At 36.9% G+C, this 16965-nt stretch overlaps 1 protein-coding gene across 4 annotated transcripts; it reads right to left on the reverse strand.

Moving 5' to 3' along the window:
- Positions 1 to 1630: 1630 nt before the first annotated feature.
- Positions 1631 to 16482, reverse strand: rab41 (RAB41, member RAS oncogene family). Of its 4 annotated transcripts, none has more exons than XM_065271933.2 (8): positions 16277 to 16482; positions 15244 to 15302; positions 14492 to 14545; positions 11550 to 11655; positions 11023 to 11134; positions 8792 to 8885; positions 4295 to 4361; positions 1631 to 3500 (listed from the first exon to the last, which is right to left on the reverse strand). In XM_065271933.2, the coding sequence occupies exons 1-8, from the start codon at positions 16353 to 16355 to the stop codon at positions 3436 to 3438; spliced, it is 636 nt and encodes a 211-aa protein (XP_065128005.1). In that variant the 5' UTR covers positions 16356 to 16482; the 3' UTR covers positions 1631 to 3435. The 4 variants fall into 4 exon arrangements, with proteins under 4 accessions (XP_065128005.1, XP_065128006.1, XP_065128007.1 ...); XM_065271934.2 differs by lacking the exons at positions 8792 to 8885; positions 11550 to 11655 and adding exons at positions 5774 to 5867; positions 12510 to 12615; XM_065271935.2 differs by lacking the exon at positions 11550 to 11655 and adding an exon at positions 12510 to 12615.
- Positions 16483 to 16965: the final 483 nt, after the last annotated feature.

The following is a 16965-nucleotide window of genomic DNA, read 5'->3' on the forward strand; positions in this document are numbered from 1 at the left end:
CATTGGTGTAGTTGTGTACATAGTTTTTATATTTTGTACCATACATCTCATTTTGACAATTATTTGAAATTGAGTGATTATAAAAGCAAATACTGTGCAAATATGCCCTCCAGGCTTCACTTTTGGCTAAAAACACACGCACGCGCACACTCACACATTAATAACTAATGAGGACATTCAATAGACTTCTATTGTTTTTACAGAGCACTAGTTATAAATACTATAACCTAACCCTAACAAAAACTTTCTGCATTTTTACAATTCAAAAACTTTATTTACTCTATTTTTATAGTTTTTTCTTTTACAAATGAAGAGTTTCGTTGCAAAACGAGATAACTCCGTATTTTAAATTTTTCAGAAATCTCGTTTTTTGGTTTTGCATTCCAATTAATATCAATTCAACTGCAGTTGGTTTGTTTTAATTTAAACCTTCATAACTTAAAAAATGCAGCTAAGTAGCACTATAAAAAAAAATAATAATTAATAATGTTTTGACAAAAATTAAAAAAAACGGAGTTATCTCGTTTTGAAACGAAAGTCTTCAAATGAGGACATCCCAAAGGGAGGTTTTGATCAGTTTTTTCATCTCTAGGTACAAATTTGTTCCCAAAAAATAGTTACTAGGTACACAAACAGTTTTTTATAAAACCAGTGTATACACCCAATGTAGTGTTTGTGCCACTGCTCCCCAAAACAGTATGGGTGTTTACCAAAATCATTTGAATGTTTCTGTAAGTATGTGTAAGCCCTTAAGTCGCAGTAGTATTTCTAATGCTAAAATAAATTGTTACCCATTCCAATTTCAGATTTACTGCTTTAAGTGAGAAAAAAAGTAAAGCACTTATTTGTAATTTTTTATTCAGATGCCCAATTGCAGTTATTTACTTGCAGTCTCTTAATAGAAAAATTAATTTTAATGGTTAAATGTTAGGTTTGATTTAACTCCTGACTGAAATTCATTCCGACATCCCTCACTTCTTTCAAAATGGTGAAACATTAAAGGAAAACACCAACGTTTTTCAATGCTTTACTATGTTCTTACCTCAACTCAGACAAATTAATACATACATACATATCTTTATTCAACGCGTACATTTAATCTTTGTAGAGCACGTCATGAATGTGTTAGCATTTAGCCTAGCCCCATTCATTCCTTAGGATCCAAACAGGGATGAATTTAGAAACCACCAAACACTTCCATGTTTAAAGACTGTTACATGAGTAGTAACACGAGTAAGTATGGTTGCACAAAATAAAACGTGGTGATTTTTTTAAGAGGATAAAAATGAGAACTATATTGTATGGCGGAAGAGCACTTAGTTTGCAGCACTTCGACCTCGGGCGGAGTAATATTGACGAAAATTTGAGCGAGAGGGGGAGTAGTCAGGAGTGATGATTTTACTGCATAAATGCTAACACATTCATGACACACTGTACAAACATTGATAAAAGATAGGTATGTATTAATTTGTCTAAGTTGAGGTAAGAACATAGTAAAATATTGAAAAACTGTGGTGTTTTCTTTTAAGAACTCTCTGAACAGGGAAGAGTCTGCATCAAAGCACTTCTCAATGCCTGATGGTCTTTGAGACAAATAGACAGGTGGTCTAATAAAAACCAGGACACCACATTTGGTGAAATATTTTTTATTCATGTGATACATTTTGGTGTCTCTTTAACCTTCTGTTTTATACAGCATATAGTGATAGTACTTTGTTCACACAAACTTTGCTAAACTAGTAGACAGCCAAACAGACCAACACACTTCAGATTAGCACACAGCTGAGTATTCAGTCAGTGACAAGTGATAGAGCTGTCCATGAGGAATTTTTACTTTCGTTTAAATCTTACATATCAAATGTTAATGTTTAAAAACAAAATTGATGTCTTTTTTGACTTTGTTTGTTTACAGAGCGGAAATTGGGATGGGGGTTTTGGTTGAGTGACACCTCTCCAGTCAAAAAAAGCAAATTCAAATTTTATTCTTAAAACTCAATATCACAACTCTGAGAAGTGAGAGTATATGAATGTGACCATACTGGCAAGATAGTGACACGACTAGGTTTTCATGATACAGTAGCCAGTCAGCAATGCAAATTATACATCGATTACACATTAACTGCCATTCCCATCAAGCATACAACACACTGATTCACCAGCTAGTCAGATAATAAATAAACACATGAAACCAACAGTCTTATAACAAGCAATACCAAGACGTGTCTCTACACTAAGCAATAGCCGCATTTAAGAAATCGAAATATCCTGTGGAATAAAACCTCATTAGCTCTATGCAATTTTTATAGGCAAGCAAACCACAACACAGTGGCCTGATTTGGTGCACTATGACAGAACAAAACAAGCAAGGCATTTTGTGTTAAACCGTCTCTAAACTGCATGCTGTTCCTACACTTGCAGAGCAAAAACAAGGCAGAAGATAAATAGATGAGCAGGGAGACTCGGACAAGAAGAGTTCATCCCTTAGTGTGAATTGCAGATGCTTGCGATATCCAAGTGATGTGTACAGTTTTGTTAGTACATACACATTTACACAATTAACGTTAGGTTTCGTTACTACAGTTGGGTACGTGAGTGAATATCTCGAAATTAAATAAGCTTACAACTAATTTAATTTCCCTTTTCTAAGATTGTTATATTCATTATATCTATTTCTCCACAGTTCAATACATTCCTGTATAAAATTAGCCTGCCCAGAACGAAATTTGTACATTTTGCTCCTCAAACAAAGACCCTTAAATTAAACCTGGTCCCTAATACCATATTCAACATGAAAACATCCAGTTTTACAGATTATTCAGTATATGGTCTGCCCATGATGACATTTCACAACAATAATTTCAAAATAAAGGTAAAAAAAAAAGGTGTGTAATGTTCACGTAAAAAAAAAGTAACAGAACTATACAGCCTCTCATATACAATAATGCCAAGTTCTTCCTTGCAACTCCTCCCGTAAATAAAAAAAGAAAACTGAATGCTTAAAATTGTCAGCCCCAGCTCTCTACACACAGTTGAATTCTCTGAAACATGTTAACTTCACGACAACTACGACAGCACTGATGTTAAAATAAGTTCAAGAACTCAAGAGCGCATGAGCTTGGTCAGTCTGCAATTCCATATTTTGCCATGCAGCCAGAACAGATGGAAATCTGAATGGTTTTAGCATTTAATCTATGCTGTGATTTTACTAATATCCATTAATATATGCATTTTGGAATCCATTTTAATACAGAGTAATAGCACATCCACACGGTTACTCTGAAAAGTCACTGAGTCAAAGAGAAACAAAAGGTTCTCCGCTAATGACGCGGGGTCATGAGAGGAGCGAGTGACCACTGAGAGGCAAGCTGGGTGTGTGTGTTTGTGTGAGGGGTCGAGTGCAGGGACGCAGGGTCTGGTGAGGGTTAAGGCTGCTCACTAGCACGAGCAGCTGCTCTCGGTAACCGGCAGCTCTGGAGGCTTCTCAAGTTTGATATCAATCACTGAAAGTTCAGGTTAAGGGTTAGTTAGTGAACATTATAAGAAATATTTACCCTGGATAATAAAAAAACTGGAATTGACTGATATATCGGCCTATAATCGCTATTGGCAGATCAACGCATGTTTTTCACTAAGGATTTACTATCGCCGATTGTTGAAAAACAGCTAATGGTCAAGGCAGATTACATCTAGTCTAGGGCTGCTAAACGATTAATCGCGACTAATTGTTATATTTAAATTATATATAAAAATGTAAATACACGTTCTAAATATTTCTTAAATATATAGACCATTTCAAAAAATGTAAACAACACTGCTCCAGAAGCACTTCCTGTTTCAGTTTTTTAACACTAGATAAACGTTGGGATAAAATACAACCAACAGAACACATAGAACTGAGTCAAAAAGTTAAACAAACATCTTAAAGATAATGATATATGTGTGAAATAAAAAAAAAAAACAGTCACAAACTTAAACAGGAAGTGCTTCTGGACCAGTGTTGTTTACATCTTTTGAAATGGTCTATACAGGCATGTGTATTTATATATACATATTAATTATACACAGTAAACACAGCAAACGTTTAGTCACGATTAATCATATTCAGCCCTAATTTAATCAAAATTTTTCATTTTCAATGGTCCAAAATCTTGTTAACATTGATTATCCTTGGATTTTCTATTATTGTGCCATGTCATGCAACACTTTTGCCTTCCGTGTGGGTGACTTTTTACTAGAAACTTGATGCATTGGCTAGTTTTCAAATGCTTTTCTGTACGATGTATATAAAGGATACTGTCCTCTTTGCTCTTCTCCGGTGTACTATCCATTCCAGGCAAAGCAGCAGCAACACGACGAAACAGCTACAACAAAAAGCATTGAAAGCTCATTGATTAAAACGTTTATTACAAGTCTATTTAAATTTAAAGGTCACATATTATGCCTATTTTTACAAGTTGTAATGTAAGTCTTGGTTGTGGCTTGAATGTGTCGTTGAAGTTTCAGCTTAAAATATCCCACAGATCATTTGTTATAGCATGTCCAAAAAGCACTGTTTTTTTATGTGTGTAGCTTTAAATGCAAATGAAATCCCTTATGCTGCGTTTACACCAGCCACGGTAGAGGCGGCAAAAAGTTTGACACTTGAACATTTGAGTTCACTCGCTTCATTTGCGCGTGAAAGCCGTGCGTGAAATTCTAGTCATTTGAGAAATTCACGTGGAAATTCACGTCATGGGAGGGCTTCTGCGACTCCGCTGAGACTCCGCCACTCTGCTCGCTTCCTGTAATCACGTCACTACTACAGCAAGGTCCTGATTGGTTAACGCGGTGCGGAAATCCACCGAAGTTCAGATTTTGTAACGCTCAATTCGCACCATCCGTTTCGCATCGCAGGATAATAATCTGCGTGTAATCGCGTTTTTGCATTGCCTTAACATGTAAATCACCCACGCTTGCCGCCTCTACCGCGGCTGGTGTAAACGCAGCATCAGCAACAAACAGAAAGTGCTTTTGGCTAAAAATAGATCCGATTTCTTTGAATACAGTCTGAGACAATAGTATATATAGCTGCATTAGCGCTTTAATGTGCTAACAAACACATTTAGAAAAGCCTTTGTGTAAAATTAACCAGTCAGTCAATGGCCATAGGCGGGGCTTTATCAGTGTGACGTCACATTAACAAGAGAATCAAAACTGCATGTCTAATTAGACTGCTTTGGTTTAATGGGGATTAAAAAGGAAGGAGAGGGGGATTTTTTCCCATTGTAAGGTTGTTGTGTTCACACAATTGTGTGTAAACACCTTGTAAAAGTGGATTTTGCATAATATGTGCTCTTTAAAATGTACGGTAATCAATGCATCTACAGTTCATCTAAAACTACTATCACAACTATTTATGTGATGTGGACAAATGTCCATACTCCCTTTGAGTATAGAAAAGATGGATTTCTAAATATAATCAAATCTATTGTCTACTTATCAGAGAAGCAATATAATATGGTGATAAAAAGAATTTGCATAAATCAACAAATTTCTACATATAGTCTGCTAACACAGCACATAAAGAAAAACAACTTTACATGCCGACATGAAGAGGATGTCTGTGGCATAGCTAAGCAAAGATAAAAAACACAACAGCAGCCCAAAGTACTCAAGCAATACCGTAAAGGTGGGGTATTAATAATAACGACGGGTGAGGCCGAAAAAGATAGAAACCAAAGGTAGATACAGTGGTGGAGGGAAGGTAGGGTTGGGCCATCCATATCTTTTCTACCTGTTTGACATTGTAGCCAGTCTTTGCGCTGGTTTCAATGAACATGACATTCAGCTCCTTAGCCCTCTGCTCTCCCTCCTCTGTAGTGATCTGTCTGCTCGACCGGAGCAGGGAGGAGGACGAGGAAAGAAATACAGACAGACAAAAGAAATGCATCAGGAAGAAATAGAAAAAAAGACTGACTGAAGATCACATTAGTAATGAAAGAAAAGAAATTAGTGTTGTGATGATAGGACCCCATCAAATAGGATAGAGAACTGCTCTATTGAGATACAGATGAAATTGTAAAGTTGAAAGGACATCGCTGCAGTGTGGATCAGCCACACGTTAACAATCCACAATAATAAAAGACACTTAAGCCGGGAGTATAGTCTGTTTTTTACGTGTACGTGAACGTATGTGCACGTTCCAATGCACATTTAGTTTATTTAACTTGTATGTGTACACAGATGTTCGACGTATGCGCATTGCGACAAAATACAATGCATCTCTTGGGCTACATACTACGCGTAAAGTAGTAGTGGTCAACCAATTTTTTAATGGACGATTCTGATATTGAAAAACCATTTAACATACATATTCACTTTTTACTACACAGGTTTCTGCTACTTTTATATGGAATAAGGGGAATGATTTTTGTTTGATAATGCTTCCATTCTGTGAAATTCTGCAGCTTTCTGACAAAATCTGTTTGTGCATTTTTTCATGTGGGCCCATTATGGCCTTTTTGGTATCCTTGTGTGGATAACAAGCAAAAATGACATAACAAGGTTTACTTTATAGCTTTATAACCTAAACCCATCTATCAAACCACTCTCATACTAACAAACATCATTCATAACAAACCAGTGTGATAGCTGTAAATTATAGGTGTTATGAGGTGTCGCACACTTGCCTTCAAGACTTCTATCATAAGTGTATTATATTTTAGGTGATCATTTGTACAAAATGAGGGAATTATTTCTGTGGTAATCAATAGCATGCCACAGTTTCTGTCGCAGATATTAAAGAGAAAAAATGAAAACCGATCAGAAGCCACACTGACTTCGTAAATTTCGACGAACACAATGTAAAATTTTTGAGGAATGTTTGTAACCAAATCGATCAGAAGCACCAATTACTTAAAAAGTAGGAAAAAGAATACTATATGGAAGACAATAATCGGTTTTCAATTTTTGGGTGAACTATCCCTTTAAGCAAGAAGCCTTACTGTACGTTCACACCGCTGGCAGCGAGAGCGTAAAAAAACCCTCTGGCTGCCCTGCCAACGACGCTATAGAAAAAGAGCAGTGGACGCTCTGATCCTCGAACACATTCTCTGAAAATCCTTTTCTGCCTTATGATTGGTTGCCGCTGAACGTTTCCGCCTTCTGGTTGGTTGCCGCCGATGTGCATCATTGAGTTGATTTTAACTCTCCTCAACACTCGTCTGCGTTAGTGGTCTAGCAATCTAATTACTTTGTACAAAATAAAAGTATACAAAATAGTTTTTTAAATTAAAGCTTACAAAATAATATAATAAATTAATATTTATGTTGCGGACACGTCAGTAGCTTTGTGTCATCATCTGCTGAACAAAAAACAATACTTTTATATTTGTAAATTATTAACATATCTTACGAAATGTAGTTTTTTAATAGTAAAAGTGTAGTAATAATTTATCATTTTAATGTGTGATTCAACCATGTAGCCATCATGTTCTGTATAAGTAATTTATTTACTTTACACAGCACAAAAGTGGAAAGGGTACAGTATATATTATCTGTATACTACTATATCGGGGTGCAAAGTTTAGCTCCAACCCTGATCAAACCCACCTGAATGTCATTTCCAAGTTATCCTGCAGGCTTCGATTAGGATTTTCAGGTGTGTTCAGGGGGTCGCACACCGAACGAGAAGCACAGTGCCATGCCAGGGCGTGTCTAGGACAACTCGGAGGTATCATACACACGAAGTGCACATTAAATAGCGCGCGCTTTGTCAGATAGCGTCTACTTCAAAATGCAAAATATACGTTAGCAGCCAAAGTTAATCGTTAATGATTTGGGACAAATATGATGTTAAACTATGTGAGTGGTGCTCTGTGGCGTGACAGGGATTTGAGCAACTTCCTGAGTCGTAGCTGGGCGCCGGTGTGCGTATACTCATAGAAAACAATGTGTTAGATTTTTTAGAACGGCGAGGCGCTGAACTGCGCGTCCGGTGTGCAACCCCCTTTTGCTTAGGGTTGGAGCTAAACTTTGCATGACAGTGGCCCTCCATGCCCATCCCTGTACTGTATGAAACATATAATTAAAAAGAGATCAATTGTAATTTAAGGGTGTTTTCACACCTCCAAACACTCTCGGAGCAGTTCAGGGTGTATATGTGAACAAACCAAGTGATCTCAAACCCCCCTAAAAGGACCCAAAAAATGAACCGAACTCAGACCACGTCCGCTTTTGGGTTCTTTGTGGTTTGATTTCTTTTTGATATGTGAAATCAATGAGGTCCCGGTCTGCTTTGTGTGTCATTTTGACATTGTATCAAAATCAACTGCTGCACAGAAAGCTGGGATCTGAGTTCTTATGAAGTTGTGATGTGGACAAGAAAGGGTCTGAGATCACTTCAGTTCTGAAGAGGACCAAAAAAAGAACTGGGTCCTCTTTAGAGTCCACTACATTGTGAACACCAAAAGGACTGCGGTCACATTTGGCCAGTTCCTTTTCTGGTTCACTTTAAGTAAACTGGGTTTGGTTCTTTTAAAATTAACTATATGTGAAAACACCCTTAACAGCGTTCTAACGACATCAATCATGATGCGACTTTGTAGGAATTGTAATAAGGCGCTAAAAAAACTACCCATGAGGAGTTTTTTCATCCAGTGGAATCACACAGGGTCCTAAGGGGGCAGAATTGCTCATGACACCAGGTTTCATTGAAAATGAATGACTTCTGGCCACTTTGACGCTCTCGCCGGTAGCAGTGTGAATGCACAGTTACTGAAGGTTTACACAAAAACCATATTGTATGACCCACCTGTTTGACGTTATAACCAGCTTTGGCACTGGTCTCTATGTACATCACACCCAGTTCTCTGGCTTTTTTCTCTGCTGCCTCTAGTGAAACTTGTCTGCCATAGTCCATAATAGAGTTGTGGACACAGTTCAAATTAGAATGGATGTGAAAAAAAAAACAAGAGCAGTGATGGTATTTTAAAAACAAAATCAACACATGAGAAAACAAGACTGAACACAATACTCAAATTAATGATGAAGGAATAAATGTACACAAAAAACTGCAAACATAAGAATAACTAAAAAAAGATTAAAAGACTGAAATCTGAAGAAATGATCTGTAAGTGATGGCATTCTTGCTTGTTTATTAACCCCAGGCTGTATTTATAACTATATGTTTTCATGTAGCTCTACTGATCATCAGAATGATGCTAGCAAAGCCATTGCATACCATAAAATGCACAAACTGATCAAACTGTATTTCTTGACTGAATTTGCACTTGCTTTGGATAAGGGCATCTGCCAAATCCAAAAATGTAATGCAAATGAGGTGACCTTAAAGGACAAGTTCAGTATTTTACATTTAAAGCACTGTTTTCAGATTGTTTATGATGAAATAGGACGGTTTTGACTGAAATTTGGACATATGATGCTGGCCTGAGAATTTTTGGGTGTTTGGTGTATTACCCCCCACCTCTACAATGGCTGCATAGGTGCACTGGAACAATCCTTCCTAAAATGCATTAAACTTTCGTTTACAAAGACGTGAAACTCACCAAGTGGTCAGGAGTATTCGCTGATATGCTCACACAAAAATCACTCCAAAAGATGCTTTCCAACAGGTGTTTTAGCATTTGTTGTAAACTTGTGGACCTATTTTTCCAAACGCCTCACACCCGTATATTCTTCCGTTGAGAGCTTGAATAATAAACACTCCAGCCCAGTTGGTGGCGATAATACCGTACCTCACAGCACATCTAATAGTCAATGGAGTTAGACTATGATAAAACCTGTTGGAAAGCAGCTTTTGCAGTGATTTTTGTGTGAGCATATCAGTAAAAACACCCCTGACCACTCGGTGAGTTTCACGTCTTTGGAAACGAAAGTTGAATCCATTTTAGGAAGGATTGTTCCAGTGCACCTATGCAGCCATTATAGAGATGGGAGGTGATAGAACAAACACCCCAAAATTCTCGGGCCAGCATCATATGTTCAAATTTCAGTCAAAACCGTTCTATTTTATTATAAACAATCTGAAAACAGGACTTTAAAGGAATATTCCATTTTCTTAAAATAAAAATCCAGATAATTTACTCACCACCACGTCATCCAAAATGTTGATAGTTTTTCTTTGTTCAGTCGAGAAGAAATTACGTTTTTTTGAGGAAAACATTGCAGGATTTTTCTCATTTTAATGGACTTTAATAGAGCCCAACATTTAATACTTAACTCAACACTTCACAGTTTTTTTCATTGGGTTTTAAATGGACTCTAAACGACCCTAAACAATGCATAAGGGTCTTATCTAGCGAAACGATTGTCATTTTTGACAAAAAAAAATAAAAAATATGCACCTTTAAACCACAACTTCTCGTCTAGATCCGGTCGTGATGTGCCAGCGTGACCCCACGCAATACGTCATGACGTCAAGAGGTCACAGAGGACGAACGCGAAACTACGCCCCAGTGTTTACAAGTGTGTTGAAAAAGGACCGTTCCTACGTTGTTGTATGTGGAATGATACTAATTAATGTCTTTGTGTCAGTTTATTGTTTACAATGGTCCGCAAATGTGCGTTTTATATATGTAACACTTTACCTCCCTACGTCACTACGCATTTACGTTAGGTCACGCTGGACCGGACCTAAACGAAAAGTTGTGGTTTAAAAGAGCATTTTTTTTTTGTCAAAAATGACAATCGTTTCGCTAGATAAGACCCTTATGCCTCGTTTGGGATCGTTTAGAGTTCTTTGAAACTCCGTTGAAAAAAACTGTTAAGTGTTGAGTTAAGTGTTAAATGTTGGGCTCTATTAAAGTCCATTAAAATGAGAAAAATCCTGCAATGTTTTCCTCAAAAAACATAATTTCTTCTCGACTGAACAAAGAAAGACATCAACATTTTGGATGACATGGTGGTGAGTAAATTATCTGAATTTTTCTTTTGGAATATTCCTTTAAGTGTAAAATACTGAACTTGTCCTTTAAACATAAACTGCATCTTTCAACAATTACTTCTTATCTCCAAAGACGGTACCTTTTATCAGCCAAGTCTGTCTTGTTCCCGACTAGCATGATAATGACATCACTTCCTCTCTCTGTTCTGACATCATCTATCCACTTTGAGGTTTGCTGAAAGGAGTTAAGGTCTGAAGAAGAACAAAAAGTTATTTTAACCAAATGAAAAATACCCGAGTGACGTGATTTCGTAAGATTGCAGACTGTGTCAAAATCAAACAATGCACGATAAACGTGGATAAATCACACTTCAAAGCCAAACTCTTAGAAGAAAGTGTGCAAGCAGACTGTTAGTATGAAGTTTAACAAAACCAGAGGGCAGTTGAGTTAACGCACAGGTCATTTCAACGCTCAGTAACTGAACACCCAATGCTTTCCTTTACACAAAGCTGTTAAAAGAGATGCATATTTGATCTACCTTTAATAATTACACACAAAAATTACACTTGATTCCATACTAAAATGAACCATCACCACTACCTAGCAGCATTAGCTAAATTTTGCTATCTGTGCCCTGTTGACCGAATGAGTGAGGCTGAGACTCACTGGTGATGTCATAGACCACTACAGCAATAGTGGAGTCTCGGATGTAGCTGGGAATGAGGCTGCGGAAGCGCTCCTGCCCTGCAGTGTCCCACAGCTGGAGCCGAACCTGTGGGACCAGCAAACCGTGTGTGCACAGAAAACAGGAAAAAAGAAAGGCAGAGGAGTAGACCAGATAAGTATGAAGATATAAGGATATAAGGCAGAAGATAGGACAATGGAGCAAGGGTTAGAAGAAAAAGACAAAAACAAAGAAACAAACATCAAGGAAGTGGAGAAATGCACCAGGAGAAATAAGCTAAATTTTGCTTCTGAAGTTGTTGAGCGTTAAGGCAGCTTTAATTGAAATCTCTAAAGTTTAGTATGTTGGAACAAAACGTGACCCTGCCTGTGAAACCCATGCTTAAGTCTGATCAGATTTGGAGCATCAATATTTGATTTCAGTCATTGAGACATAACCTTACTCAGTGAATATATTTTTACACAATGTTCTTGACATTATGTAGGATGATTTTATGCAAAAACCATAAATCACTTAAAAATATTTTAGCAGGGTTTTCACAGGCATGGTCACACATGTTTTGATAAAACATTTAAATTCATTTCTCCATTCTTGTATTGTGAATGATGCTGCATTCTGCAAGATGCTTTGAAAATGGCACTCTTTAGTTATAAGTATTGCTGAACATGTTTGTATGATTTTGACCAAACTTGATAAGCAAAGTATTTTATACAAAATGACCAACAGTGCATAGATTATAGTACATATTTATCAGCATCTGTATTCCCTGTTTCCTTGAACTGTTAACACAATGCTCTAAAAATCGAGCTATAGAAACAGTACCAAGCATCAAGATTGTTTATATAAACCAGCATAATTATAACGCTACACAAGTGCCATTTACTCAAGCAGTACCCAACTTTACCCCACCATGCGGTGAAGCAGGAGCACTAGCTACCTACTTGCTATATCATAGACCACCACTGCAGCTGCTGAGTCTCTGATGTAACTGGGAATGAGGCTACGGAAGCGTTCCTGCCCAGCAGTATCCCACAGCTGTAGCCGAATCTATGACCGTCCATGCAGCACAACAGGCATGGAAGAGAGTGGGGTGAGGGTGGACAAACACACAACCAAACTTAAAAGGTGAACTTAAAATAAATGACAAACTAATGACATAGGAGTGATAAGATGTAAGCATGCACTAAGGAATTATGCAAATTATAACTGATGACACAGACATTAAAGGGGACATTTCACAAGACTTTGACTTAAAGAATTAGTCCATTTTCTTAAAAGAAAAATCCAGATAATTTACTCAACACCATGTCATCCAAAATGTTGATGTCTTTCTTTGTTCAGTCGAGAAGAAATTATGTTTTTTGAGGAAAACATTGCAGGATTTTTCTTGTTTTAAATGGACTTTAATAGAGCCCAACATTTAATACTTAACTCAACACTTAACAGTTTTTTTCAACGGAGTTTCAAAGGACTCTAAACGATCCCAAACGAGGCATAAGGGTCTTATCTAGCAAAACGATTGTCATTTTTGACAATAAAAATAACAAATATACACTTTTATTCCACAACTTCTCGTCATGTAGATCCGGCCGTGATGCGCCAGCTGACCCCACGCAATATGTCATGACGTCAAGAGGGCACAGAGGACGAACGCGAAACTCCACCCCAGTGTGTACAAGCGTCTTGAAAGAGGACCTTTCCTACATTGTTGTATGTCAACTGATACTAATTAATGTGTTTGTGGCAGTTTATTGTTTAAAATGGTCCGCAAATGTGCGTTTTATATATGTAACATGTGACCTCCCTACGTCACTACGCATTTACGTTAGGTCGCGCTGGACTTGACCTAGACGAAAAGTTGTGGTTTAAAAGTACATATTTGTTATTTTTCTTGTCAAAAATGACAATCGTTTTGCTAGATAAGACCCTTATGCCTCGTTTGGGATCGTTTATAGACCTTTGAAACTCAGTTGAAAAAAAACTGTTATGTGTTGAGTTAAGTATTAAATGTTGGGCTCTATTAAAGTCCATTAAAATGAGAAAAATCCTGCAATGTTTTCCTCAAAAAACATAATTTCTTCTCGACTGAACAAAGAAAGACATCAACATTTTGGATGACATGGTGGTAAGTAAATTATCTGGATTTTTCTTTTAAGAAAATGGAATATTCCTTTAAGACTTCACACAAATCGTTGGTGTCTCCAGAGTACGTATGTAAAGTTTTAGCTCAAAATATCATATACATAATTTATTATAACATGTTAAAATTGTCACTTTGTAGGTGTGAGCAAAAAATGTGCCGTTTTTGGATGTGTCCTTTAAAATGCAAATGAGTTGATCTCTGCACTAAATAGCAGTGCTTTGGTTGGATAGTGCAGATTAAGGGGCGGTATTATCCCCCTTTAACATCACAAGGAGACCCAGATTTCAATGACCTATTTTTTCACATTTTCTAGGTTGATAAAAGCACTGGGAACCCAATTATAGCACAGTAACATGGAAAAAGTCTGATTTTCATGATATGTCCCCTTTAAGATGTATCAAGCCTTTACAGGTGATATTAAAAAACTGTCAAGGTGAATGACTGGTTTACAGATCAGAGTCAATGTGTGTCAAAACCGTATGCTATTGTGAACACTAAAAGATATGTGAGACTGTCTGTGAAACTAATTATGAAATTAAGAGCATCAAAATTTGATTTCCGTCATTGGTTTTAATCTTTAACCTGACCTATTTTAAGGTTATAATATACAGAATGTTCTTTACATTATAAAGATAATATGATTTTACGCAGAAAATGACTTTAGCTAGGTTTTCACAGAGTCTGGTTTTATATACCTATGTTTATTACGACAAAAGGTTTGGACACACAGAGATTCCACTAATAACATATGAAACATAGGGTTGATCTCTGTTGACCTACCGTGCGGTCCTCCAAGTACATGGTTTTTGACAGAAAGTCTATACCAATAGTTGCCTATGGGACAAAAACATCAGTAAACAATGTACAATAAACAACGGGTCATTAAAAAAATAACTCCCCAAAAAGGAAAAAGTATTGCATAACAAATGTCACACAAGTTTGAAACCACACTAGGATAAGCAAATATATTTTCCAAATATTATTGTTTAAGGGAACTGTTTTTTAAGGACCAAGACTTACACCTGATCATTTTGTCACATAATCATACAGCTTTGAAAAAGTAAACAATAATACATTAGGGGTAATATTAAAGTGATAGATAGCCGTAAAATAACAATTTGCTGTTAATTTACACACCTTCATGCCATCCACACTGACGAAGCTATGGATTACTGCATTCATAAAATAAGGTTCAGTTTCATGCACCGGCCAATCGTTTTACGTCATAACAAGACATAAAAATACATCCATGATTCACATGTATTCATGCTTCTTTGATTGCCAAAAACATGGACCTCACCTAGGACCATGATTTTAGCTAACGGTTCATTGCTGTCTTACTTAAGATAAAATATGACCTACATCTTGGATGGCCTGATGGTAAGAAAATTACCAGCACATTTTCATTTAACAAACTTTAATAAACAGTGAACTGTAGCTTTAAGATACGTAGTTACATTGGCAGACCACAAACTATGACGTCACCGAGGCCTGCCACATAAGCACGATTTTTAAGGCAGGTGAGGTGTTACCTGATAGGTATTGTCGAAGCTGTCATACATAAACCTGGTGATAAGTGAAGTTTTTCCCACTAAAGGACAAAAGATAACAACAAATACAGCATTAGAGTCGGCTGCTTAAAATCCTAGCGTGATGTCAACCTATACAGTATTGTTATGCATCATAGGTGTGTTCAAATTGGTCTTATAAAGTCAAAAATGCGGTCCGGGTTCATAGTTATGGTGACTGCATCTTTCTGCAGTGTGTGCTTCTGAACTCTGATCGATGTGTTGGCAACATGGGTGTCGCCGTCTTGCTTTCATAGCAACACATCATATCAATACTGGTTATGAAATGCAGAATGTTGCATTAATGCAGACTCCTTATGTTCAATTCAGCCATTGTGCAACGAAAATGTGGATGTGACGTGGACGATTAAACGTCCCTTTTGTGGTTTATGATCTCAAGATCTGTATCGTCACATACTAGCCGGTTAGCTAGAAACATGCTAATTGCTAACCGTTAACAACCATCTTCATCACAGTGACATTTTATACAAACAACGCCATGGATTTACATTTATATCACACTTTTACCAGAATTTAATGTGGAAAATATAGTAGGAGATGTGATGGCTTACAAAAAAGGCCTTTCATGTGAGAACTCCATTCTGGCTAACTAACGTTAAGAGCAGACAACATAAACATGCTAATACAAACATGTTACTGCTTCACTTGATGTCTACAACAAGATATACATAAAGCTATAAAATAACCAAACTGTTTATAAATCATAACGTAACAGAGTTAAATATGTTGCTAAACTATATGATATAGCATAGCAGTATAATACAGTTGTAATGAAGGGATGCTCAATGCCACATTATTTATGTTCCTGTATTGTTCATGACAACAGTTTCTTCTATCAATTTTAGTAAACGTTTTTTAGGTGATTTGCCTTACTGACAAATGTTTATTTGGTAATATATGTCTCTCTGAAGCATCCTTTCAGCTGGCCTGCCCATCTCTCTGTCCACGTCTCATGTAACGTTAGCTGAACACTTACCGCTCTGTTCGCCCAAGAAAACGAGCTTAAATTTCCGCAGAGGGTTGCCAAATTCTCCGCCACCAGTCGTAGTAGACATATTTATCGAGTGAAATATACAACACCTATTTAGACTGTTATTTTTCCAGTGAGCGGACGAAGGAAGGACACACTACAGGCTACTGACGGAGCTGATCGCTGACGACTGCTGAGTGAGACAGCGCCCCTTAGCGGCTACAGATGGAAATGCAGGACGCGCTTGGTCTGCGTCTGAAGACCCCATTGAAATTATATATTTTTTAAGTTTTTAGGCGTTTGATATCAATATGATAGCTTTATGAAACTCTATAAATCAATGTGCTTTAAACACTGACAAAAGTATACTTAGCATGAAAACGTATAGTCTCTCATAGCATACGATCTTATATGACGTCATTTTGCACTTCAGGCTCTCATCAGATACCAGGCTGTGATAAGTTGCTTAGATTTATTTAGTTAATGTATTTAACATGGATTTTTTATGTAAACAAAGAAGAAAAGATTTCATGCTGAGAGGTAAGCTAAATGCTATAGGCTATTTTAAAAGGGGAACACAATATGCCCCATTATTTCCAGTGAAAATCGAACAAAGCTGATTATTTCAAGGTCTTTACTATCATTCATTTATTTCTGATCATATTAATATTGTGTGTGCAATTTGTTGTCACAAA

This window comes from Paramisgurnus dabryanus, chromosome 16 (genome assembly GCF_030506205.2).
Source record: "Paramisgurnus dabryanus chromosome 16, PD_genome_1.1, whole genome shotgun sequence".
NCBI classification, from domain to species: domain Eukaryota; kingdom Metazoa; phylum Chordata; class Actinopteri; order Cypriniformes; family Cobitidae; genus Paramisgurnus; species Paramisgurnus dabryanus.